Source organism: Carcharodon carcharias, chromosome 31 (genome assembly GCF_017639515.1).
Source record: "Carcharodon carcharias isolate sCarCar2 chromosome 31, sCarCar2.pri, whole genome shotgun sequence".
Classification (NCBI taxonomy): domain Eukaryota; kingdom Metazoa; phylum Chordata; class Chondrichthyes; order Lamniformes; family Lamnidae; genus Carcharodon; species Carcharodon carcharias.
The window spans coordinates 24,473,380-24,500,137 of record NC_054497.1 but is presented as its reverse complement, the minus strand read 5'-3'; the positions used below and the strand labels follow the sequence as shown (position 1 = coordinate 24,500,137).

The 26,758-nt window shown below is 41.3% G+C and overlaps 1 protein-coding gene and 3 non-coding genes across 6 annotated transcripts in view; 1 reads left to right on the top strand and 3 right to left on the bottom strand.

Annotated features, from left to right (window-relative positions):
* Window positions 1–9,646, bottom strand: part of hmgxb4a (HMG box domain containing 4a) — a 50,929-nt gene extending 41,283 nt beyond the window's left edge. For 2 of the 3 annotated variants that reach the window (XM_041177681.1, XM_041177682.1), the window contains exons 1-2: window positions 9,561–9,646; window positions 707–829 (exon numbers count right to left, since the gene is read on the bottom strand). In XM_041177681.1, coding sequence (XP_041033615.1) covers window positions 707–740 — 34 coding nt within the window. In that variant the 5' untranslated portion in view covers window positions 741–829; window positions 9,561–9,646. Of the gene's footprint in view, window positions 1–706; window positions 830–2,161; window positions 2,438–9,560 lie in introns of all 3 variants that reach the window. The other variant, XM_041177680.1, reaches the window with a different exon arrangement.
* A 2,344-nt stretch (window positions 9,647–11,990) lies between these two features.
* trnar-ccu lies at window positions 11,991–12,063 on the bottom strand. The gene has a single exon. It is a non-coding gene; the product is annotated as a tRNA-Arg (tRNA).
* A 611-nt stretch (window positions 12,064–12,674) lies between these two features.
* trnar-ccu lies at window positions 12,675–12,747 on the bottom strand. The gene has a single exon. It is a non-coding gene; the product is annotated as a tRNA-Arg (tRNA).
* A 13,088-nt stretch (window positions 12,748–25,835) lies between these two features.
* trnar-ccu lies at window positions 25,836–25,908 on the top strand. The gene has a single exon. It is a non-coding gene; the product is annotated as a tRNA-Arg (tRNA).
* The last annotated feature ends 850 nt before the right edge of the window (window positions 25,909–26,758 follow it).

The following is a 26,758-nucleotide window of genomic DNA, read 5'->3' as shown; positions in this document are numbered from 1 at the left end:
GAATCAGCCAGAGTTCCTACTCCTGATCACTGTATGGTGTAAGTGAACAGTGTGATTTGTATAGTATGATTCACGGCTGAAAGGCCACCCTCCTTAGTCCAGGAGCCCTGCTTGTGTCCTGGTTTCTGGTATTTCTGCTGCCCTTTTAGGATTCTAACCAACACTCACGTTTAAAAATGGCACTTTGACCAACTCGGTGCCAATCATACTTCATAGTGTGCTAATGCCTCTCGGCAACACATTTAACGGGGAAGAAATACACACAGGGTACAGAAATTAATTGCTGAGAAAATGTAAACAAGAAGATTGCATTGCAGAAGGAAGGCCTCAACAAGATGTACAACAAATATTTCATGTTCCATAAAGCACTGATCAACTCTGAAAATTAGGGACTGTCCCTTGACACAAAATGACGTTTATAAAATTTCACAACTCTGTTGTAAAAAAAGAGCCATAAAGCTGTAAAAGCAGCATGACAAATCAAATGTCTCTTACGCTTTTCAAAGATGCAACATTTGACAGAACAAATTTAAAAACCGCAAACAGACAGGCTCAAGAGATGTCAGGGAACCAGCCATGTAAAAAGCTGTATATTTCCCAGCTTGAACAAGCACCTGGAGCCTTTTCCAAACAAAAATCATACATTTTAGATACAAATGGCTTGTTCAAGGTTACATACATTCTGGCATCACCCAAAATAAATTACCTTCTTTTTTCTTGAGTGCTTCATCATAAGCCATGACTGGAATTTGAATTTAAAATACTGTCTGTGTAAACATTTGGAAAACCAGGTGCTTCAGCCGTTTGTAGTTTTCATCTGAATATAATCCTGCAGCACACGAGAGAGAAAGAGAGGAGAAACATCTTATATATTTCAACATATCCCCTTTCACAACACATAATTATCATGAAGGATTGTACAGCTTGGGGCTCTTTTCTGGAGCTGATGAATGACCTGGCGGGAGTTAAGTTATGAAAGGGCTTTGTTATAATTCAATATTCATTCATTGAGGGGAGAAAGAATCTGGAGTCAGTCTTGCCTTAACATGGACTTATTCACAAAACCCAGAGAGCACAGGTAGACTCTCTTTTCCTTTTCTCTCCCCCACCCCCCCACCCCGAACACACACAGGTGGAGACCGGTTCTTATTTTTACTTAAGAAAAATGCCTTAACCTTTCCCCAAATACTAACAGTTGCTCTCACTTACAAACTGGAGCATGCACTTCATTGTGACAGGATTGCAACATTAACAGATTTGACTGGTAGATGGAGAGGTGATCTTTCTATTTGTGAGGAAATCCATTAATAAACATAAGGTGGTCACTAAAAGTATCCAACAGAGAATTCAGAAATTTATTGATCTGGAGAACATTGAGAATGTAGAACCTGTTACCATATGAAGTAATCACTAACAAATAGCAGAGACGTCTTTAAGGAAAAGCTGGATTGGTATATAAGGGAAAAAAGCGTAAGAGGATATGTAGGTAGTATGAGGTGATGGAGGGTGGGAGAAGGCTTGTGTGGAACGTAAACACTAGCACAGACTAGATAGGCTGAATCTGTGTTCTGTAAATTCTATGGCACATTTCTAGCTACACATTATCTGCACCTCAAGTTGACAATGATCTCTGTTTATGCTATATCTTGAAATAATACTTTTTAACTTGCCAGCAGGGAGTGTAATTAAAGCCCTGGTCTTAAACCTTAACTTCTATAAGACTTGGAAATAATCTCTGCGGATTTTCTTTATTTTCTCTCATGAAACGTGAGCATCGCTGGCTAGATCATCATTTACTGCCCATCCCTAATTGCCTTTGAGTAGGTGGAGTTGAGCAGCCTTCCTGAACCACTGCAGTCCATGTGGTGTAGGTGCACCCACAGTGCAGTTAGGGAGGGTGTTCCAGGGTTTTAACCCAGCAACAGTGAAGGAACGGCGATATATTTCCTAGTTAGGATGGTGTGTGATATCATTAATCCTGTTCTTCAATCAACTCAATCAGAGACGAGTTAAAGCAAAAGCAAAAACAGAATCACCCCCAACCTCCTAACTCTCAGGTAACACAGCCACCAACAGCAGCTCCATCCACCAAAGCAAGTTAAATGTGAATGTCACAACTGAGGGATCGCAACTCAAGAGATCATTTCAGAGACAATCACACCTGAAAATTACAGCCAGGATAATTCATGGGAGCTTCAGAGCAAGGCCTGAAAGGGTAACTTTCCAGATGTGGTTCGACCTTGTTGGTCATTGTAACCAATTTATGCTTCTGCTTCAGAGTTTTGGTCTTCCTCTGTTGTGGATTTCTCAGCTGGTCCCACTTTCTTCCCCAGTGCAAGACAAACATCAGCCATGTTATAAAAGCAAAATACCGCGGATGCTGGAAATCTGAAACAAAAACAGAAAAAACTGGAAAACTCAGCAGGTCTGACAGCATCTGCAGAGAGAGAAACAGAGTTAACGTTTCGCGTCTGTATGACCCTTCTTCATAGCTATGTTATTGTAGCTGTAACAAAGGCTACAGTGTCTTTCTGCACAATGGGGATTTATAATTTATAATTAGTTCCCACCAATAAATTCCTGTTTTCTCACAACCTGGTTTGATAAATACTGATTGCTCCAGCAATTCAAGAAAAGTTCCTCAGATTTCCCAATCTTCTTGCCAAATTAAAAAGTAAGTTAGCATTACAAACAAGGTGTCAGCACACGAGTTGCATGTTCCATGTGCCCTGGTGATAACAGTCAACATGAAAACCGTGTCACTTGGATTTTCAACAGGAAAACTAACAAGGGATCAGCAATTTGCAGGGGGATGAGGCTTACTTTTATGTGGCGCCTTTCACATCTTCAGGGTGTCCCAAAGCACTTTACCAATGAAATACTTTTTGAAGTGTATTCATTGCCGCAATGGAGGAATCGCAGCAACGACCAGAGGGACAAATATTGTCTTGGACACCAAGAAGGACTCCCCTGCACAATATACAGGAAGGTGAATGAAACACATTCAACACAGATTTCTGCATCGCAGACAAGTAGGACATAAACCGATTTGACTGGGTAGTATTCATTACTCTTTGATTATTAACAGCAGCGGATCTGCTTGGATACCAATCACAAGTGGAGGTCCCACATGAATCAATATTAGGGTTATTATTCTTCACCATCTTTATGAGCGAGCTGGATGAAGACAGCAGTGGAACAATCCAAAAACATGCAGACATCAAGATATGTTTGGCTGTACAGTCCTTGGGTTCAAAGACTGCAGGTAGAACTAGATACAATAAGAACATCTACTGGACCTATGTCTGGTAAATATTAAATTGAGGCAAATGTAGCATGGTAGACTTGGTAGGGGCAACTCCAATAATGTATCCATCACTTAGAGTGCATGTGTAAGCTTGTTGAATGTAACTGAGGTTATAATGCACAATTCATTGAAGATCTACAAGTAGTGCTTCAAGACTTTTATGGAAGTGAAGAGAGCGCTAGCACATACTGCCAGGACAGTTAAACATGAAACAAAAATGATCCTTTCTTTGTACAAAACTTTCTTATAGGATATTGTGTTAAGTTTAGGCCCAATGGCATAGAGGCACTGGAAAAGGTGCAAGGGGAATACTAAATTGATACCTACTTTAAAAGTTTTTAGTCATGTCAAGCTTAGAGAACTTCTTCCTTATTTTGGAAAAGCAAAGGCTTTGAGGCGATATGATTGAAATCTTTCAAAATAATAAATTCTGCTTCTTGTATTCAAGTTCTTCCATGGCCTCACCCCATTCTATGTCCATAATCTCCTCCTGCCTCTCCTACAAAACCTCTGCGCGCTTCAAGTTCTGGCCTTTTGCGTTAATCTGATTTATATCACCGCCACTGGCAGCCATGTCTTCAGTTAACTAGACCCTAAACTCTGTGAAATTCTCTCCCTAAACCCCTCCACTTTCCTCTCTCTCCCCTCCTTTCAGGCAGTCCTTAAAACCTACCTCTATATCACCTGTCCAATGTCTCCTTATGAGGATCAGGTGTCCCAATTTTGTTTTGACATTTGCCTGTGAAATGTCATTGGACATCTTACTACGTTAAAGGCACTAAAGTGCAAATTGTGGTCATTGTAGATGGGTTAGGAAGGAACATAAGTTCCAAAAGCATTGGAAGTTAGGAGCTACTTTCCACAAAGAGCTGTGAACCTTTGGAAGTGAGAGCAGATTCACAGCAAGCATTGGAAAGGGTGTGGCAGGGTTGCCAATGAGTGGCAAACATTTATACACAACAGCTCAGCGTTTAATTAAAGGTTACTGTCACTCCTGGAACATCCTTGGGTGGGTAGAGGTGAGAGGTAGAGAGGAATTTCTCAGATTTTCCTAAATTGGTCAACAGGTTTTCTGCCTCTCTCAGGGATTATGTAGCTCTGTGAAGGGAGGCGAGGGCGGTGTGGGTGGGAAAGAGGAGGACAGGAATGATGGTTTGTGTATGTGACACCATGCAGGGAAAGGAGATGCTCACGGGCTGTTTTTATTCCTCATTTCAGTATGTTTACAATGTCATAACTCAAACACTGAGATTGCTCATAAATCAATTAGGTTATAAAGTCATCCTAAAATGCTGTAACAACTCTTTATATTCTCAATCCTTTCCCCAGTCTCTTCCCCTCTAATATAATTAATTATATCATGAACACTCTTGACAAGCTTTAGGGGAATGGTAAACTCTTGTCTGTCTGCACAGACGCATAAAAAGGAACCACACAAAAGGAGCAGAGAGTTCTGCCAGTTTGTTGACCAATATTCCTCTCCAAAACCAGATAATTTAATCACTGAGCCCATTGTGCGTCAGCCATAGTTCAGTTGGTAGCACTCTTGCCTCTGAATCACAAGGTTCTGGGTTCAAGTCCCACTCCAGGGTTTGAGCACCAATGTCAAGGCCAACACTCCAATACAGTACTGAAGGCATGCTGCACTATTGTAGGCCTTTCAGGTTGGACTTTAATTGTGGCTCCATCTGCGCTACATAAATGCAGGTCTCTTTATTTCTGTTTCTGATACAATGCTGCATGCAAAAATGATTTCCCTTATGCCTACAAGTCACTGCACTTCGAAAGCCAGCAATTGCTTGTAGAGTTCTTTAGGATGTCCCGAGATGTGATATGGTGCTATATAAATGCAAGTGCTTTCTTAAGTCCTCCATTAAAATTCCAGATGTTCCCTTCACGTCATGCTATTTGAACTATTTCAATTTAAAGCACAAACAACATTATTTTCAATATTTTATAACACATATCTAAAAACAGGCACCAGTAAAAAAGTGCCAATCAAGCTATTAGATTGCCATAAAAACCAAATGATTCAATAACTAGGTAAGGAAACCTGCTGTCCTTAACCAATATGGCCTACGTGTGCCTCGAATAATCAGGGTTGACTCTTAACTGCCCTGTAGAGTGGCTGTGCAAGGCCTTCAGCTATTGGGAGGAGAGGCAACTAGTAATCCAGAGCCAATCAGAAAATGCTGGAAAAACTCAGCAGGTCCAGCAGTATCTGAGGAGAGAGAAACAGAGCTAACGTGTCGAGTCTGTATGACCCTTCTTTAGTGCGGACTCAAAATGGACTCGAAATGGTAACTCTGTTTCTCTCACCACAGATGCTGTTAGACCTGCTGAGTTTTTCCAGCATTTTCTGTTTTGGTTTCAGATTTCCAGCATTCGCAGTATTTTGCTTTTATCTTAGTAATCCAGAGGCCCAGGCTATTACTCTGGGGGCTTGGGTTCAAATCACACCACAGGAGCCGATGGAATTTAAATTTAATCAAAAAATCTGAAATATAAAGCTAGTCTCATTAATGGTGACCATGACAACTAACATCAATTGCTGTAAAAATACATCTGGTTCACTAATGTCCTTTAGGGAAGGAAATCTGCCATCCTTACCCGGTCTGGTCTACATGTGACTCCAGACCCACAGCAATGTGGTTGACTCTCAACTGCCCTTAAATGGCCCTAGCAAGCCACTCAGTTGAAAGGCAATTAGGGTTGGGCAACAAATGCTCGCCCTGACAGCAACGCCCACTTCCCATGAAAGAATAAAGAAGAAAAAAATCAAACTATTACAAACAGCAATTTCAGAAGGTAGCCCATTACCATCTTCTTAGGACAACTAAGGGTGGACAAAAACTAGTGACACACACATCCTGTGGATTAATGAAAGCAATATATCTCTGAAGGCAACACTTGGCCTAATTTTAACAATCAATTGCAAAGCATTCATGTACCTGGAATGTTAACTCTAAGGAATCATTTTAGCATAAAACTAATCTCTAAATAGTCACTTGGCTTGGGATTAACAATAAAAATATCCACAAGGCATTTTTTTTAAAAGAAATGATAGGAAAGGTTCGTCTTGCAACATGTTCTCCAATCCTGGATTTTTTTTTCCCACTGTCGATATGTTGATCGGGGATAAAGATTAATTTTAACTCTCACTTTCATTTTTAAAAATTAACCATGTTTTTGTCCTGGGCAGTTTTCTCCTCTCCTATAAAAGGTGTTGATTTCTCATTGTGTTAGATTTCTGCAAACCCTCTCCTGTATTTGTTATTCATGCATAAATCCTGACATTTGGCAGGTTCACAAGAATGATTTGCAAGGGAGGTGGTGACGTAGTGGTATTGTCACTGGATTGATAATCCAGTGTAATGCTCTGGGAACCTGGGTTCAAGTCCCATCACAGATAGTGGAATTGAAATTCAATTTTTAAAAAATCTGGAATTAAAAGTCTGACAATGATCATGAAACCCCCCATTGCCAAAGGGCTAATTCCCTTTAGGGAAGGAAATCTGCCATCCTTACCTATATGTGACTCCAGACCCACAGCAATGCAGTTGACTCTTAAGATGCTGACCCCCCCCACCACCCCCCACCCAACAGGGGCAATTAATGATGAGCAATAAACGCTGGCCCAATGAATAAGGAGAGATTGTCCTTTGAGGTGAGTTTAATATTTAACACATAATATTGCTGAAAAAAGACACATTGTCAATGCTTAGTCATCTTGCACTCATCAGGACAATTCACAAGAACACAAATGTCCAAATGTAAAGGTAACAATTTGTACTGCATGAGAAGGGAGAGGAGGAGGATCATGTAAAGCATAAATGCCAGCATAGGCCTGTGTCTGTGCTATACATTCAAAATAACATAATGGTCCTCATATTTCCAGGGACTAACGAATAGTGACTGGATGTGCCAATGTTGCAATCCTGTCACAATGAAGTGCATGACCTAATTGTAAGTGAGGGCAGCTATCACTAATTGAGGAAAGATTAGGACATTATTCTTTAGTGTGTGTGTATATATACACACACACACATTCCCCCTTTACTCAGTGAGTTATGACAGGGCATACTAAGACCAACTCTAGCGCCCTGAACACCACTTAGCACACATCTTAACTGGTTTGCAAGGATCAAATACTTACTGAATAAACTTGCTGAGATTTTGGGAATTCAGAAAAATCTAAGATAAAAGTAAAAACTGCAGACAATTTTTCCAGGTGTTTTTGATTTTGTTTCAGAAAAATCTAATCTGTTTTAACAGATCTAACTTTGAAAATACCATTCCATATATTTCAATAATCTACAATCTAAAGAAGGTTAAAGAGGCACTGGAAAAGGTACAAAGATGACTTGCAAGGATATCAAGACTGAGAGGTTATTTACATCTATGAGAAAAGACTAAATAAACTAGCTTTGTTTTGCAAAAGACAGAAGATGGAGGGGTGAACTGAGAGGATTTTAAAATTATGAAAGGATTCAATAAGATAGATGTACAGAAGATATTTCCATTCAAATTGCATTAGAGAGGGTACAGAGGAATTTATGAGGATGTTGTTAGGACTGGAAAATTGCAGCTATGAGGAAAGTTTGGATAGGTTGGGGTTGTTTTCCTTGGAACAAAGGAGGCTGAGGGGAAGTTTGATTGAGATGTACAAAATTGTGAGGGGCCTGGATAGAGTGGATGAGAAGAGCCTATTTACTTTAGCACAGAGATCAGTGACTAGTAGGCATAGATTTAAAGTGATTGATAGAAAGATTAGAGGGGAGATGAGGAAAAATGTTTTCGTCCAGAGGGTTGTGGGGGTCTGAAACTCACTGCCGGAAAGGGTAGCGCAGACAGAAACCCTCAACTCACTTAAAAGGTGTCTGGATATGCATCTCAAGTTCCGTAGCCTACAGGGCTACAGACCAAATGCTAGAAAGTGGGAGTAGGCTGAGAGACTCATTTTTTGGCCAGCGCAGACATGATGGAGCAAGTGGCCTCTTTCTGTGTTGTAAACTTTCTATGGCTCTATGATCAATGGAGGCAAATCCAATACCAAGAGGTCACTAACAAGCACAATTAAGAATTCAGGAGAAAATTCTTCACCAGTACAGAGTGGTTAGAATTTGGAGTTAGACTCATCAGCCATCTCAGAACCCATCCAACAGGAATGGAAGCAAGTCATCCTCGATCTTGAGGGACTGCCTAAGGAGATGAAGAGAAGGTTCACTAGGCACCTATAAGGGCTGGTTGAGGGGCATAGTCTCAATGATAAACACGATGGAGAAAGGAACAGAAAGATATGTTGATGCACTGAGATGATGAGGGTTGGGAGGAGGTTCATGTGAAGCAAGAACAGTCCAGGCTGGTTGAGCCAAATTGCTTGATTCTGTGCTGTAAATTCTATGTAACATCTCTGTTACATCATAATTATCACTTAGCAGTTTCCCCAGTACAATTACAATTCTTGAGTATTGCTGAAAAAAGAGACATGTCAAAGTTTTTCATCTTGCACTCATCAGGACACTTCGCAAGAATACCAATATAGGGAGAAAACAACAATTTATACCCGATGTGAGGAGAGTACTGATTGGCAAGTGGCGTCACAAAGTGTCGTGATGAGTTCAAGACGAAAAGCTTAGGCATATCTCTTTCTTCAGCAATATTCAAATTCTGTAATACTAAATGACTATAATTCTGTGTTCATCTCCAATAAACATTAATTTCTCCCCAATGATATCTTGTCTCTCCCCCATCCATGGATCAATTCCAGATTTCAATGCAGAGTATATAACTCAGAAAAAAAACTACTTCTAAAAAAATGTGCAAGATTTAAAATAATCTACTGCTCATATAAAAGCACATTAACACTACAAAGGTGAGTGATTAACACCAAAGTTAAATTTACCACTGATATAGGTGCTATATTTGATCTTACATTAGCTCAGAGGGCGCCTCCTCTTCCTAGGCAGCTCTGCCTTCCCGCCCTTTCTCTTTGCGCCCAGCTTCCCCCACCCTCCGAGGCTGACCCGCCCACATTCCCCCTCCAGCAGCCGCCCACCGAACGCTCTGCCCTGGCCACAGGACCCAGGAAACACCGAGGCTTCACCCGATAAGGTAGGCCTCCTCACCTCCCCCCCGGGAGTCGGTTCCATCCCCCGCTCCCCAAGGAGCCCGAGCCGATTTAACGGTGTCGTTCGGGGTCTTTTTTATTATTTTAACGGTTCGTTGAACGCCGGCGGATCCGCGCTCTCACCGTGAAGCTGCCGACCGGAGCCGCCGTTCCTCGCCTAGCGCCGCCATCTTGGTGGGAGAGAAGAGGAGAAGCTGGGGACGCAGACCTGGGCAATCGAGCACAGAGCGCATCGATCTGCAACTCTGGAACATTTGGGGGGAAGAGCAACATCATCCACAGTGTCCATAAAGTCCTTGTCCAACTTTACAAATTTCAATAATTTTGGATGTAGATATGAAAAAAAAGCAAATTGTGAAGGGCTTCTCTGTCTCTTCAGGGACAATGCCTACAAGAAGGTGTTGCCAACCAAGGACCCCCATGTTAATCTTGGTCTGGAGATGTGGATGGTCTTCACCGGTGGTACATTTGTCCAGTTTGCGAGGCTCTTCAGCAAGATTGTTCCTTGTTTACCTCCATTTCTTTTATCATCAATCTTTCCAATTAGCATCAGACTTTCTAAATCATGATTTCTTATTAGGTGCCCAAGAAATCCCAACTGTCTCTCCCTGATCTTGGTCAGCAAAGCCCTTTTGGTCTCAGATTTTACTAGCACCTCTTGTCCAAGATTATTCGCCTCAAAAAACCATAACTCTGCAGCCTCAATTCTTCTCTGGTCAACCAGCGCTGTTATGTCAAAATTGGTGTGAGTAGCATTCTAGGGTTCCCAGCTTTGTTTTCATGGCTAATTTTGAATTGATCATAATCTTTTTTCATTTTTTGAAATGGATCTTTGGCCATTCCAATTCTTTGAGTTTTCACACAATACAGTTCAAATTTCTAGGTTTGATAATAATGCCTTCTTTTCTGACAATGTCGTTTCCAACAGTTCAGCTTTCCTTCTGAATCTTTTTTCCCCAGAGAGGGTTGCCAACCCTTCAGGAATTGAAGACCAATCTCCAGGACACTGCTGTGTGTGCAACCCTGGAGAAAAATCATTGGGACATTTTTAAAAATTGCTTTTCTTTTGTCATTTTCTTTGAACGCTTCTCTTTACCAGATATAAAAATATTGAAAATGGGAAAAAAGGCTGTTTGGGTGACAGCCAAGCATCATCCAATTGGGTAATAAGTCATTTTGCTTTACAATTGGCATAGGAAGGCAGTACGTCACAAGGATGGCCGACTAATGGCTGGGGTGGGAGGGGAGAATCATGTGATGAAACCTCCAGGAATACATTTATTCACAGTTGGCAACCCTAGTGGAGGCAGGGTCTTTGAATATTTTTAAGGCTGAGTTAGATAGATTCTTGATTTACAAGGAGTCATAGAGTACAGAGTGTAGACAGGAAAGTAGAGGCCACAATCAGATCAGCCATGATCTTATCAAATGGCGGAGCAAGCACGAAGGACTGAATGGCCTCCTCCGGCTCCAAATTCGTATGTTTGCATTAATGTCACCACTTTCCTCATCAACAATACAACATGAACGTTAAAAATATGAATAATGATTTCATGTGACCTTGGCAATTTTTATTACGTTAAAGGTGTAATATGAATATACGTTGTTGTTGCCTTGTATTCACTTGTCTTCTTCCCATATGGTTGTAAAAATGGATACAATATGGACAAGCTTTCATATGTTACACACTCAAAATCAAGGAGAAATAAAAGGTCCCTCGCTGGAGCTGGTTACTGAACAGTCCTGATGCTCTTGTTTCACAAATGAAATGTTCACAAAGATAATTATTCTCAGCAATGCACCGTTTTGTTTTCCCTGATATCCAAGTAAAATAAGTGTACTTTGTATGGTTACACTTTGTGAGCCATCAGGGCAAAGTAGCTCTGCACAAGTGACAAATAAAATAATTAATTAATGTTGCTGTGTGTATTTTTCTGACTTACTTCAACAAAATGCGAATAATAGTTGTAATTACACCACATTTCCTACAGGAGGCAGAAAGACAAGGCAAAATTGCACTGTTTCAACACTTCCTTTACCTTAATTCAGTGAATCTAACTTTTTTTAAAAGTTCAACAACAAAGTAGAAATTCCAAAGCTGGGTAAATTCTAAAATAAAAATAACTTCAGAATAAAATGGGCAACATAAAATTGGAAATAAATGTTCTCAAAAGTTGGCTTGAAAAGAAAATGCTTATTTTTAAACAATTCAAAATAGAATCCCCCTTTTTTTCTTTAAATTCAACATGAAAAGCTGAGATAATTCTAATTTGCCAATATTAAAATCAAATATGAAAAATAAAATTGGAAATAAATATTCTCAAAATTTAGTTTCTAAAATAGAAAATATTACCTTTAAATAAGTCAGCACACGAAACGCAATTTTTCTCTCCAAGCAACATCTCAAAAGCTGTGCGAATTCTAATTGAAGGATTGTTTTAAAATTTTCGAAATAAAATTTGAAGAATAAAATTGGAAACAAGTATTCTTTACGGCTGATCTAAAAGTAAATCACTTAGTGACTGAAATATATCAGAGTTAATGAAAAGGACACACCCCAGATGGGACTCGAACCCACAATCCCTGGCTTAGGAGGCCAGTGCCTTATCCATTAGGCCACTGGGGCTGCGCTAAAGTAAGTGAAATTCTTAGGTCTTAGCTATGATATCGTGATTTGCGATCCATTTTCTTTCGCTATAAATATTTTCAGTGAGGCTTTTACCTTCAGGGTCATCGCCTCTTTCTTCCAACTCATGCACATTTTGAAATGCAATTTGCTGGGTGGGTAATGAGTTGATTTCACCCCCCCCATTCTCCCTATTTGTCTCCAAAAGGACAGTAGATAAATCTATCAAACCCAACCTCTGCGCAGCCAGTGTTGGAGGTAAAGGTACCAGACTGGAAAGCGCAAATGGGTCAATGCTAAGTTGTGTATCAGTCTGGAGATAAATGCATTTAGGGCGGGGGGAATAAAAATAACAGGAGAGGCTGCTGAGGTGAGAGAAATGGGTAACATTTCAGCAGAAGGAAGTGGCCTATGGACCATGCACAGCTCATTGCGCCCGTGCTGGCTCTGCATTCAGCAGAGCTCTGCAATTAATTAGTCCCACAACTTTTCTCTTTCCCTTTTTGTGCAAATGCTTATTATTGAATCTGCTTCCATCATCATGAGGATTTCTAAAGAGAGCAGTTGTTAATTTGAACGGAGGCATCGAGATTCGTTATAAAAACACATCTCACCCCAGATGGGACTCGAACCCACAATCCCTGGCTTAGGAGGCCAGTGCCTTATCCATTAGGCCACTGGGGCCACTGCATTAATTTAGTTCCATCTAAGAATAATTGACAGCTCCTGCTTTGCATGGGATGGCATCATGAACTTTGTCAATATTTATGTGGTCAGCACCAGCTGAACCAAACATGACCTGCGAATATGGTAGTCGTGATAATGAAAAGCTTATAAATGAAAATAATCTAAAAATGGACCAAAAGGCCTGCGTCTGTGCTGTATAACTCTATGACTATGGGCCTTGAAGATATCAAGTGATGGGACTGTGACTATTTACTTTGGTAGCTTGTCCCTCTGAAGAAAGATCGTTGATACACTGTCTTGGAAACAAATGGTCTTCTAGTTTGTGTGGGTGACTATTTCATGTTTCATCATTACCAGAGTGCACTAGGCACTTGCTCCTGTCAATGCCCATTTGTCCATTCCATATTCTATAGAACATGGTCAGTCTGCTTTTTCTCTCCTTTGCTATAGTGATTCCGATTCCAAATCTTTGATCAAGAATGTGACACTAGCTCTGCAATGCCTCATATTTCAAAGTCTTAACCATAAATCATAAGAACATAAAGACTTAAGAAATAGGAGCAGGAGTAGGCCATTCAGCCCCTTGAGCTTGTTCTGCCATTTAGTAACATCATGGCTGATCTGATTGTGGCTTTACCTCCACTTTCCTGCCTGCCCCCATAAACCTTAAATGCCTTGTTAATCAAAGATCTGTCCTAACTCACTCTTGAATATATTCACTGAACCAGCCTTCACTACACTGCTTGCTGGGGAAGTGAATTTCAAACACCAATGACCCTCTCAGAGAAGAAATTACTCCTCATCTCTGTCTTAAATGGGAGACCCCATACTTTTAAACTGAGCCCCCTGGTTCAAGATTCCCCCATGAGAGAAAACAGCCTCTCAGTATCTCCCTGTCCAGCCCCCTTGGAATCTTAAATGTGTCACTAAGATCACCTCTTATTCTTCTAGACTCCAATGAGTATATGGGCCCAACCTGCTCAACCTTTCCTCATAAGACAACCACTGCATCCCAGAAATCAGCCGAGTGAACCTTCTCTGAACTGCTTTCAATGCAAGTGTATCCCTCCTTAAGTAAGGTGACCAAAACAACACACAGTACTCCAGATGTGGTCTCACAAATGTCCTGCACAGCTGTAGCACTTTTATACTCCATCCTCCTTGCAATAAGGGCCAATATTCCATTTGCCTTCCTAATTACTTGTTGTACCTGCATGCTTAATTTTTGTGATTTATGTACAAGGCACCCAGATCCCTCTGTACTGCAGCATTGTATAATCTCACTCCATTAAAATAGTAATCTTCTTTTCTATTCTTCCAGCCAAAGTAAACAACCTCACATTTTCCCACATTATACTCCATATGCCAATTTTTTGCCCACTCATTTAACCTATCTTCCATCCCTTTGCAGACTCTTTGTATCCTCCTCACAACTTGCTTTCCTACCTATTTTCATGTCAGCAGCAAATTTGGCCACAATACAGTCAGTCTCGTCGTCCAAGTCATTAAAATGGATCGTAAATAATTGTGACCCCAACGCTGATCGCTGTGGCACTCCACTAGTTACAGTTTGCCAACCTGAAAATGAACTATTTATCCCAATTCTCTGTTTCCTGTTAGTTAGCCAGTCCTCTCTCCATGCTACTATATCACCCACAATGCTATATGCTCTTATTTTGTGCAGTAACCTTTTATGTGGCACGTTATCAAGTGCCTTTTGGAAATCCAAATACACTACATCTACTGGTTCCCCTTTATCCACCCTGTTTGTTACATCCTCAAAGAACTCTAATAAATTTGTCAAACACAATTTCCCTTTTACAAAACCATGTTGGCCATGTCTGTAGTAGGTTACAGGTTAATAAGTCAAATAGCTGGTGGGTTCTTGGAGGAAGGGCTGTTGTCAGTGATGATGACAGGACCCACTACACCTTGGTTTTAAGATGAGAATCCCAGATGAATTATTAGGAGTGAAATAACCCTGATAAAGCTAGCATCAAACCTGCAATATTTTAGTGTGTATCTGTTTAACCTGTTTAATTTTGTTTTTAAAAAGGAAGTGAAGTTTTACAAAACCATGTTGACTCTGATTGCATGACAATTTTTTCTACTATTACCTCTTTAATAATGGATTTTAGCATTTTCCCAATGACAGGTGCTAGGCTAACTGGCTATAGTTGCCTGCTTCCTGTCTCTTTCCTTCCTTGAATAGAGATGTTACATTTGCAATTTTCCAATTTTCTCAATTCTGGAGAATTTTGGAAGGTTACAACACATGGATGGAAACTATTTTCACCCTGTTGTATCTGCCATTACTAACACTACCCTGGAGCCACCTACAACTTATCTAGCCCCTTTAATGTCTGAAGGCACTTCACAGGAATGCTATCCAACAAAATTTCACACTTAGCCACATCAGGAAGATATTATGAGAGGTGATGAAAAGCTTGGTCAAAGAGGGAAGTTTTAAGGAGCATCGAGATCCTGAGGACACAAAGGTAGAAAGCTGGAGAGGTTTGCGGAGGGCATTCCAAATTGCTGGGCCCAGGCATGACCACTGGTCGTGCAGCAATGAGAATTGTGGAAGTGCAAGAGGCCAGAATTGGAGAAAGAGAGACCTAGGAGGGTTTTGGGGCTGCAGGAGGTTACAGAGATAGGGAGGGAGGGGCCACGGAGGCATTTGAAAACAAGGGTGCGAATATTAAAATCCATTGGCAAACTGGGAGCCAATACAGATCAACATGATGAGCAAACAGGGTATTGTGTGAGTGCAGATACAGGCAGAAGAGTTTCAGATTAATTCAATTGATGAGTTCCATTTTCATGGTGTTTTCCCTTATGATTGAAAAAATTAAGGCCAGAGGTCTCGTGATCACTGATATAAGGTTCTTTCGACTAGAAAAAGCCAGAGACAGCCGAGAATTAAAAGTGCATGAACAACAACAACATGGCTCCTGTATTAAAACAGCTTCTTCAGACACCTGCTGCTGGTACCTGTCCTGTATGGTAATGTCAAGCGAACAATGTGTACATTGCAATTTTGAAATACTAACACATGACACCCCTCCCCTTCTTAGTAGATGACAGACATAGTACGTCTCAGTGATTTGTCTCCAAAGTCTGAACAATGAACTTAAGTAAATCTAGAACAATCTGAATTTTGAATTAATTTACCAACGCACTCAATTATATACAATGGGATGAAAGATTTGTTCATCAACTGAAAATAGTTCACTTTGTCAGATTGTCACATCTAGTGGACATTTTCTCTCACAAATAGGATATCATCTTACATCAGGTGTGTGGTCTCATTTAGCTCTTCATCTGAGATGTTGATGTTGGAATCGGATTCAATGCTTCCGAATGGCAATTTCAGTACCTTGAAGAATGATACGTTTCGTGTGATGGTTTGTGAACGGTGCTTAACAGTGATCATTGATCCTTTTGTGTTGGTCACAACAAATGATTGGATGTCATGAGGAGTTGTTTGTTTTCCATCATGTTTCATAAGCACTTTATCTCCTGGCTATAGTGGTGTAGTTCTGAATTTCATGTTTCACTCTTTATTTACATTCATTCAATCCTTCTGTTCTTGGTCACGTTCAAGTACATATTGGTCATTAGCTCCGTGAGGTATCTCAGGAAGACGTATGCGCATAGGATGTGCAAAGGTGAGTGTAGCTGGTGGCTTTCCAGTTGTTGAGTAGGCAGTCGCTCTGTAATTGTGAAGAAAGCGATAGAGCTCTCGATTTCATGACTTGTTCCCACCTGTAGCTGTATGTATCAATTTTTTCAAAGCATGTATAAATTTCTCAACCTCTTCATTAGCTCTTGGCCAACAGGGTGTGATCTTTCAATGAGTGGAACCTAGATAGTTCACAAATTTGCTGAACCCATCGGTGTTGAATGGGGATCCGTTGTCACTTCTAACCATTTGAGTGCTTCCAAACAAGGAAAAAATCTGGTAAAACTTTGGGGTGATGGCTTTTACTGAAGTTGCTGTAACTATTTCCACGACTGGGAATCTGCTGTAGTCTTCAGTGACAACAAGCAGATGTTCATCAGTGGATAATTCCACAAAATCAATGCTAATCTCAATCCTGGAGGTGGTTCAGATGTCTTGAGAGGATCACAGAGATTTGACACTGTGGTTGCTGGACATGGCAAACACTGGACGGGATTTTCCGCACTCACCCGCCGCTGGGATGTTCCAGTCCCTCCACAAATCAATGGACTTCCGGCTGGAGCGCCGCTTCACCTGCAGCAGGTCCCGCCCATGATGGGGCTGGAAAATCCCAGCCACTGATTGATTTTGCACACCAACAAATGGTCAATTCCTGGGGGTCATCCCTTTTCCCTAAGGAATTGTTTGGCTTTGACAATTCCCTTGTGACCTTCATGTGCTATATTAACAACACATTCCCTCAGCGATTGTGGAATGACAATACAGTTGTTGCATAACACCAGTTGACATGTGGTTGTAACAGTGAGTTCATTTTGGACGTTGTGAAGATCTCTGTAATGTGTGAGAAATTTTGTTTGTAGACACTCTTTCAATCACATCTTTCCAGTTTTATGATGCCATACCCAGTTATAATGCTGGTCATAACAAGTCATCTTGTTTTGTTGCCACTTTGATGTCAGCTAGTTCTAGCGACTTTGGCACCATATTTAGGCTTATGCGGTTAAGATGTCGTTCAGCAATCTTTCCCTCATGACTAGTAGGACTGACTATTGGTAACAGATGTCGCAAAGATAGTCTGCTGGGTTGAGCTTGCCTGGTTGATACTCAACATGAAACTCACGCTTTTTTAGTTTGGGTATTCAATACTCTATTTGAGTAGATGATTTGCTGTGTGGATTGTTGAACAAGCTTACTAGTTATTGGTAATGACTTCAAACTTTATTGGTTATGACTTCAAACGTCAAACTCACTTCAATACCAATAGAGATGAAAATGTAAGCTACCCCATATGATTGGGAGTGCTTCCCTCTCTGTTTGTGAACAACGTTGCTCTCCAGGTATTAGTGATTGGCTTGGCATCACAGCAATTAATGGGTTCCCTGCTTTGTCTTTTTGCACAAGAACTGCACCTAAGCCAATTGGGCTTGCATGCATGACAAACTGGAGGGTTTTCTCAGGGTCTAAATAGGCATTGTGCAACTTGTTGAAAACCATGGTTTGATCTGGTGTACAGCCTGTGGGTGCGATGTCATCCACTCCTACTTGGTGGTCTCTTTTGTTAGGTCACATCGGGGGACAGGCAGCATAGTGAGATCAGGATTGAAATGACTACCAGACACAATGATGAGAGTAAAATACTGCAGATGCTGGAAATTTGGAATAAAAACATAATATGCTGGAAAAACTCAGCAGGCCTGGCAGCATCTGTGGAGACAGAAACAGAGTTAATGTTCTGAGTCCGTATGAGTCTTCTTCAGCTCATGTGATACTTCTTCACCATGGAACACATGACTAAAGAATTTGATTCTGCTTTCATTGTACAGGCACTTGTCTTTGTTCAAGGTGAAGTTACATTCTCTACAACATTGCAGACATGCATGTAGGCATGTCTCAAGTGCACTTGCAGTGTGACCATAGATGGGAATGTCATCACTGATTTTCACCGTTACTTCAAGTCCTTGAAGTGCACACTGCAACATGAGCTAAAATACCTCAGTTGCTGAATGGACTCCAAAGTTGAGCCTCTTTGTATCAAGAAAGTCCGATATGAGTGGAGAACACTGTAGGTTATCTTGATTCTTCTGCAAGCTTGATTTGATGATATTCTGCATTGAGGTCAAGTTTAGCAAAGTGATTTAGCATCATGTACCTTCTCTATGATGTCATCAACTGTTGGTGTCAAGTGTCTTTCTTATTGTATGGCTTGGTTTGGTGACTGCAGTTCAATGCAGATTCTAATTCAATTCTTGCTCTTGGGTTTCTTGACGAATTGCATGGGTGAGACCCAAGGGTTAGGCTCATCCCCATCTTTCTCAATTAATGTCAATGTCAAGTAGATGCTGAAGTTCTTTCTCAGTTTGCTTCCTGAAATGAAATGGTATTCACCGTGTTTGATGTACTATTGGAGGCACATTGGGATCTGTATGTAATTTACATATAACACCTTTCAATACCTGTGAAGCAGTCAGCATACAATTTGAGAATGTTGCTGTTATGCATAAGCATCACATATGTAATGGCAATCATGTGCAGATCTGTTGCTGTGTGGAAACTGATGAGCATGTCACATTCTCCAGATGTGACATAAAATACAGCCTTTGTTCTGGTGTCTTTAATGAGATTGCTGTTTTAAAAGTCCCAAGAGTTTTCAATGGTTTGTCACTGTAGTAAGGGAAAATGTTTGTATTCCCAGATTTTCAGAGAATGGGCAGTCCTGAAGTTTCTTGAACGTTTTGTCTCCCATGACATTGACAGATGCTCCTGTATCTCTGAGAGCATCTACATCAGAGCAGCCGATGATTGCTGTCACACATGGCTTACTGTGTCTGAAAGAGAGCACAAAAGTGTGTTCAGGGTCATCTGCCTCTACTTCGGCTACATTCTCTTGCCCTTTTGCTGTGGTACACATATGTGACACCCTCCTGTTGGGAGTGGACTGAATGGTTGATTTTGCTGATGAATGACAAACATGAGCAAGGTAGTTGGCATCATAATATGTATTAAGGGATTGCAACATAACATCATGAGAAAGGAAGTATGTCATGTGATCCAGTTTAGTTTCACTTTTACAATCAGCGGAGCACACACACACACACACAGCTCTGCAGTTCTGTTGTCTTCAAGCTTTATTTGCATGTATAACTTTTCTCATGTGCTTAGCCTTAATAAATGAACCCACAACATGTTTATCCAATCCCTTACAAATGATTGGTGCCTTTAAATCATTATAAAAACAAGACAATTAGGTTTGTTAATGTCTTGTCAATTACAGTGTTAAGGCTTGTTAATGTCAATTACATTGTTAAGGTTAAAAGAAACTGGTGATGGGTATTAACTGTCTTTCAGCACATATAAATAGGGGACGCTGGGTTGAGTGTGAGAACTGCTGTGAAACTGAACAAGTCAATAAACTCTCACAATAAAGATTAGCTCTGTGTCTTGGTTTCAGTTTCACCAACCAGCTCGGATCCTATTACCAGGCTGTTCCACAGGCTTTAGTGTATACCAGTAGCAGGACACTCTCCTGTGTGGGTAAGCACCACCACAGCGGAAACATCATTTGGACTCATCGCAACTCTGTTTGTGCAACTGCTGTTATTGCTTTGCAGGTGGCTTTCTGGCCCATGAGTGATGGACAGTGTTCAAAGAAGTAGAATTTATAGTGTTCACAGTCTCAATCTCTGTAGCTCTGGACTCTGAAAGCAATAATGACCTTACTAGCTCCAGCAGCTCTGACAGATTTCTGTCTTTCTTCAGTGTTTTTTCGGTGTAGTCGGCTGGAGAGACGACCTTTGATCATTTGTCATTTTATTTTCCTTTCAATCAGTTGGACATCACCAAAGTACCATTTTGCTGCTCATTGCCTCAAACACATGCAATATTGGACAATTGTTTCATTGGCTTGTTGTTTTGTGCGCCTGAAGATGATTGTATTCTTCTCTGACGTGGAATAGGACATCAGTGCCTTTGTAGCTGAGTCATAGTCATTTTGCTCCGGTGTCGAGGAATATCAATCAAAATTGCAGTCGTCAGCCCCCCTCATCAATGTACCAACTCTTGCCAATAAACCCTCTAAATTTCCTTTATTGCACACTGTCTGTTTATTTCAATTTTCATTTTATGGCCAAGTAAAATCAGGAGAGTTAAATGCCACTTTATGATTGAGGAATCATTATCTACAAGGCAAATATTTTCAGAAAGACTTTTAACTTAATTGCCTCTCTCTACCAACTCTCATGCACATTTTAAAATGCAAATTATTGGGTAGGTAATGAATTGATTTTGCCCCCATTTGGTCCCTAATAGGAAATAGACAAATCAGTCAAACTCAAATTCTGCACACCCAATGTTTTGAGGTAAAGATACCAGACAGGAAGGAACAAATGGATCAATGCCAAGCTGTCTATCAGTATGACAATATATGCATTTAGGGGGGCATAAAAATAACAAGAGAGGCTGCTGAGGTGAGGGAAGCATGCAACATTTCAGATGAATGAACTTGCTCAGAGTCTTACAGTGCAGAAGGAGGCCATTCTGCTCATTGTGCCTGGGCTGGCTCTTTGGTGGATGAATACAATTAATCACACTCCCTTTGTCTTTCCCCTAAACCTTGCAAAATTTCCCTTCCAGTATATACCCGATTGCCCTATTGTGGGAGATCTCATTGAATCTGCTTCCAGCAACTCAATGCAACCATGGAGGTTTCTAAAGAGAGCAGATTGGAGCTGAAGTTAATTTGAATTGAGAAAAAGCTGATGTATCACAGAATCACAGTGCAAAAGAGGCACTTCGGTCCATCAAGTCTGCACCGACACTTGAGAAACATCCTGACCTACCTACCTAATCCCATTTACCAGCGTTTGGCCCATAGCCAGAATGTTTAAAAACACTCAAATCATCCCAGATGGGATTCAAACCCACAATCCCTGGTTTAGGAAGCCAATGCCTTATCTATTAGGTCGCTGGGACTACCATAACAGCTACATCCACTTAAGAACAATTGACAGCTAAAGGAAATCACTGGTGTCCCGGAATGATGATGTCATCAAACACGCAAATCAGCCAATCATATTGGACAATTCCCATAGATGGGAAACCAGGAAATAAAAACCACTGGTTATCCTTCACTTTTAATCAATTCACAGAGAGTGAAATAAAGCTTTGCTTAGGCACATGGGTTAAAGATAGAAGCTGAAATATCGGGCCATAACTTCCAACTAGCATCAGAAAGAGATAGCCTGCAGGAGCTAGAAGAAATAAATACATAACTTACCTGCCCATGAAAGTTAGGCTGACACTCTCGATCGCCTGAGCTATTTGGGGCCTGCATTGAAAGACTCCTCACAGGCCTGGTGAAGTGCAGGAGGCCACGTCCCCTTTTTTATGGCACTAGTTACCCATGGTCAATCTGCTCACATTCTCTTAAAGGCGTATTGCAATACACCTTTAAGAGAATGTGAACAGATTGACCATGCTACCGTAAAGCAGGTAAATTTAAAGGGCCAGTGAAACTGACAGCCAATAAGAAGCTAAGTGTCTAAAGTAAGTGGATAGGATTTGGGCGGGGAGGGTGGATCGGAAGGCCACGGGGTGGGGAGGGTTCGGAGGTCGGAGGCGGGGGTATTGGAGATCGGAGGGGTGGGGGATTGGAGGTTGGGTAGGGTGGGGCATTGGGGGGGTTGGGGCTTGGGGAGGTGGGGTGTAATCCTTGTGGGGAGTGGTTGGGGGAGTCCTGTGGGGTCAACTTTTTCTGGGGAACTATTAGTGTAACCCGATGGAACCATCCGAAGTTTGCAATTTAAAGCATGTTTTCAGATGGTTCCCACCTCAGAACAATAGTCCTGAGAAAGTGTGCGCTTCTGGGCAATTGCCATGCAACCCTTACCTGGGAGCTTCCAAAAAGGATTCCTCAGCGCATCTTTGTTATACCCCCCAAATCCAACACTGGAGAGCTTGGAAGTTACAGCCCATCAAAAACAAATGTTAATGACTAACTTGTGATGTTTGAAAGATCTGTGGATTCTTTCATCAACTCCCCTCAGCCCAAAGAAAAATCTCCAGTCTATTTAAACTTTCTCTGAAGCTAAAATTCTCCATTCCTGGCAACATCCTTGTAAATCTCCTCTGCACCAACCCTATTGTGATCACATCCTTCTTGTAATGCGGTGACCAAAAATATGTGCAGTACTTTGGCAAGTCTAACTAATGTTTTATGCAGTGTGAACATAACCTCCCTTCTCTTGCCAACCTCCTCCCAAACCTACCCACCCCTGTCAGCACTGACCCTGTGGACTCTGCCAGTAAATCTACTATTACCTGCGTCTTCATTGTCCCTCCTCTACAACGTCCACCCACTTGTGAACAAGGCCCTAGCCATCCATGAGTTTATTGTGAATGATTACACTGATATGACTAAAACTTGGCTCACCAAGGATGACACCTTTGCCCTTAATGAAGCCTCTCTTCCTAGTTTTACCACCCATTATCTGTTCAGCTGGTGTCAATCTTTAAAAGGACATCACACTGGGGTGGGATTAAAACCCACAATTAGAGGTTTAGAAGTTCAGTGCTTTATCTAGGAGGCCAGTGGGGATATTCACAGACTTTTGCCTATCTGAGGACACTACCAACTGGTACTCTGCTTTGCTAAGTCTGCTTACGAGTCATCTTGGAATGCAGTGATAACCCCTGTCTTCGTTTCACTGCAAGTCATTTTCTTGAATCCCTCTGAGCTTAAAGCTAACACAGGGTTATGATCAGCCAGAGAGACAATGTTTAAAAACACACATCACCCAGTTGGGACTTGAGCCCATGGCTCAGGGTATCAATGCTTTACCTATTAGGCCACTGGGGCTTAATCTTCTAGCAGGGCTGTCTAAGAGCATTTGACACATCTGAAGTGCCTCCAATTTGTCAAATTTCAAAGTGTTCATCACAGATGAAAATTATTTTCACTCGTCAGATCATTGTTAATGCCCTCCTGGAACCATCTACAACAACAACATCTAGCCCCTTTAATGTCCCAAGTCACTTCACAAGAACGTTTATCAACAAAACTTTACATCCAGTCTCATCAGGAAGATATCAGGTGAGGTGATCAAAACCCAAGGTGATCCAAGTCAAAGAGACAGACTTTAAGGATCATTGAGTTCTTGATGACACAGAGGTAGAGAGGTAGAGAGGTTTAGGGAACGAATTCAGAAAGGAAGCTTAAACTGCCGGGTGCAAGAAAGAAAATGTAGAGCAACCATTGGTCAAGAGTTGGTTTGTTATTGAGGGAAGTTGACGACAGCAGGATTGTTACAGAAGAGGACAGTACCCATGGAACAAGAATTATTGACAATGTCAGCTAACATGTGGAGCAGGAAGGGTAATTGGCTGCTGAGCAGGTTGTTGGGTATAGGATTGAGGGAACTGGATTTGGTTCTCATGAGCAAGAGGCCATGAGAGGAGATAGGAGAGAAACTAGAAAAAAGATGTGAATTTAGGGCTGGGGAATCTCAGAGGAACTTTGACCCAGTTGGAGAGGGAAGGGAGGGAAGCAACAAAGGCAGCTGATTTGATGTGGTCTCAATCATAGTGACAAAGGGGTTAATGGAGAAACTCAGCCAACAATCTTTGTGATTCTTCGCACATTGTTGGGGATGAAGGTTGATTTAGAAGATGATTTTTATTCGACAAGAGAAGCCAGGCATTATTATTGCATTCCAGGATGAGTCATAAGCAGAATTAGCAAAGGAGAGTACAACTTGATAGTGTCATCAGGTAGGTGTCACTGTGCAATGAGCCCCATGGGCCTCATGGTAAGGGCCTGGCATCCTCAGCCATGGAGTGGGGGTCTATCTCCCACCTGGGGTGATGTCTTTTTGAAGATTGACACCGCTCTGTTTTCATCAGGTCAAGTAATAGATCGTACACCAGGAGGAAAGGCTTCATTAAGAAGGGAGGCATCATCCACTGTGAGCCAAGTTTAAGTCAAGGCTGTCATGTCAATGCAATCATCCACAATAAACTCACAATTGTCAGGGCCTTGTTCATAAGAGGGTGGACATTGTAGAGATGGGACAACAGAGAGGCAAGTAATAGTTGATTTACTGGCCGGGTCCACAAGGTCAGTGCTGGCAGGGGTGAGTGTATTTGGGAGGAGATTGGCAAGAGCAGGGAGGTTATCTTAACACTGCATAAAACATCAGTTAGACTTGCCAGAGTATGGCACACATTTCCAGTCAATGCATTACAAGAAGGATGTGATCACACAAGAAAGCATACAGAGGAGATTTACGAGGATATTGCCAGGAATGTGGAATTAAAGCTATGAAGGATGATTGGATAGATTGATTTTCTTTGGCTGAGGGGAGAGGATTAAAAAAATCCACAGATTTTTAATTTATTAAAAGTTAGTCTTATTTATGTTATTTCAGATTAAATTTTTAACTCATGTATGTCCTAGTCTTCATTTCGCTCTCTGCAAAATAATTAGAAATAAACCCTTTTTATTTCCTCGTTTGGTGTCTATGGGAATTCTGCACTGTGATTGGCTGATTAGCCTGCTTGATGACATCACTGCTCCTGAACACAGGTGGTTTCATTGAATTGACACCAGAGTCAAAGTAACATCAGGAAAGGGGAAATCTACGCCATATCGATCACTGGGTCTTTGTGGGAAGTTTTCTCTGAGGTCAATGCTGAGTGTCATTGTTTGCCGCTCACTATGAAACCTCGGGCCTGTCTTCAATCATACAAGAAAATATCACAAAAATGGAATTCATCCATTGAATTGATCTGAAACTCTTCTGCCTGTATCTGCATTTGCACAACACCCTGTTCACTCATCAGCCTGTGCACATTGACCTATATTGGCTCCTTGGTTTGGCAGCACTTTGATTTCAAAATTTCCAGCCTAGTTTTCAAATTCCTCTGTGCCCTCTCCCCTCCCTGTCTCTGTAATCTCCACCAGCCCAAAATCCCTCCATGATCTCTGTTTCTCCAATCCTGGCCTCTTGCACTTTCCTGACTTCCAATGCTCTGACAGCAGTAGCTATGCCTGGGCCCTACAATCTGAGATTTTCTCCCTAAACCTCTCCGCCTCTCTATCTCTGTGCACTAAACATCCCGATGCTCATTAAAACTTGCCTCTTTGACTTTGGTTTTGATCACCTCCCCCGATAGCTTCCTGATGAGGCTGGGTGTAAACTTTTGTTGGAAACCGCTCGTGTGAAGAGTCGCAGGACATTAAAGGGGCTAGATAAGTGAAGGTTGTTGTTGCAGATAGCTCCAGGAGGGTGTTAGCAATGGAACATCTGACAGGTAAAACGTTTTCACCCATGATGAACACTTGGAAATTTGAGAGCTATGAGGTATTTCTGTCATTTGCTCTTAGAAAGACTTCACTAAGTATGTAGCCCCAGTGGCCTAATGGATAAGGCATTGGCCTCCTAAGCCAGGGATTGTGGGTTCAAGTCCCATCTGGGGTGGTGTATATTTTAGGATTTTTACCTTTTTCTTCCATTTTTAAATTGCAAATTATTGGGTGAGTAATACATTGATTTCAGCCCCATTCTCCCTATTTGTGTCCAACAGGGGATAATCGATAAATCAGTCAAACTCAAACTCTGCACAGCCAACATTTGAGGTCAAGATCCAGACTGGAAAGAACAAATGGGTCAATGCTAAGTTGTGTATCAGTATGAAGATATATGCACTGAGCAGGGATAAAAATAACAGGAGAGCTGCTGAGGTGAGAGAAACACGTACCATTTCAGATGAATGAACTTGCATAGAAACTTACAATGCAGAAGGAGGCCATTCAGCTCATTATGCCTTTGCTGGCTGGCTCATTGGTAAAGCTATGCAATAAAAAACACTGATTACCTTTAAATTTTAATCATTTAAATTGAGCAAAATAAAGACTGGGTTAAAGTTAGAATCAGAAACATCATAAACAATAATCATTTTTAGTATATTAAAAATCTGTAGATCTTTAATCAACTTCCCTCAGCCAAAGTAAAAAACCCCAGTCTATACAATCTTTCTTCATAACTTTAATTCCCCATTCCTGGCAACACCCTTGTAAATGTCCTCTCTACCCTCTCTACTGTGATCACATCCTTCTTGTAATGCAGTGACCAGAAAGGTGTGCCATACTCTGGCAAGTCTAACCAATATATTATGCAGTTAACATAACCTCCTTGCTCTTGCCAATCCCTTCCCATATCTACTCACTCCTGCCAGTGCTGAGGCTCTTGACTGGCCTGTAAATCAACCATTACCGGCCCTCCCCATTGCCTCCCCTCTCCACAATGTCTGTCCACTTGTGAACAAGGC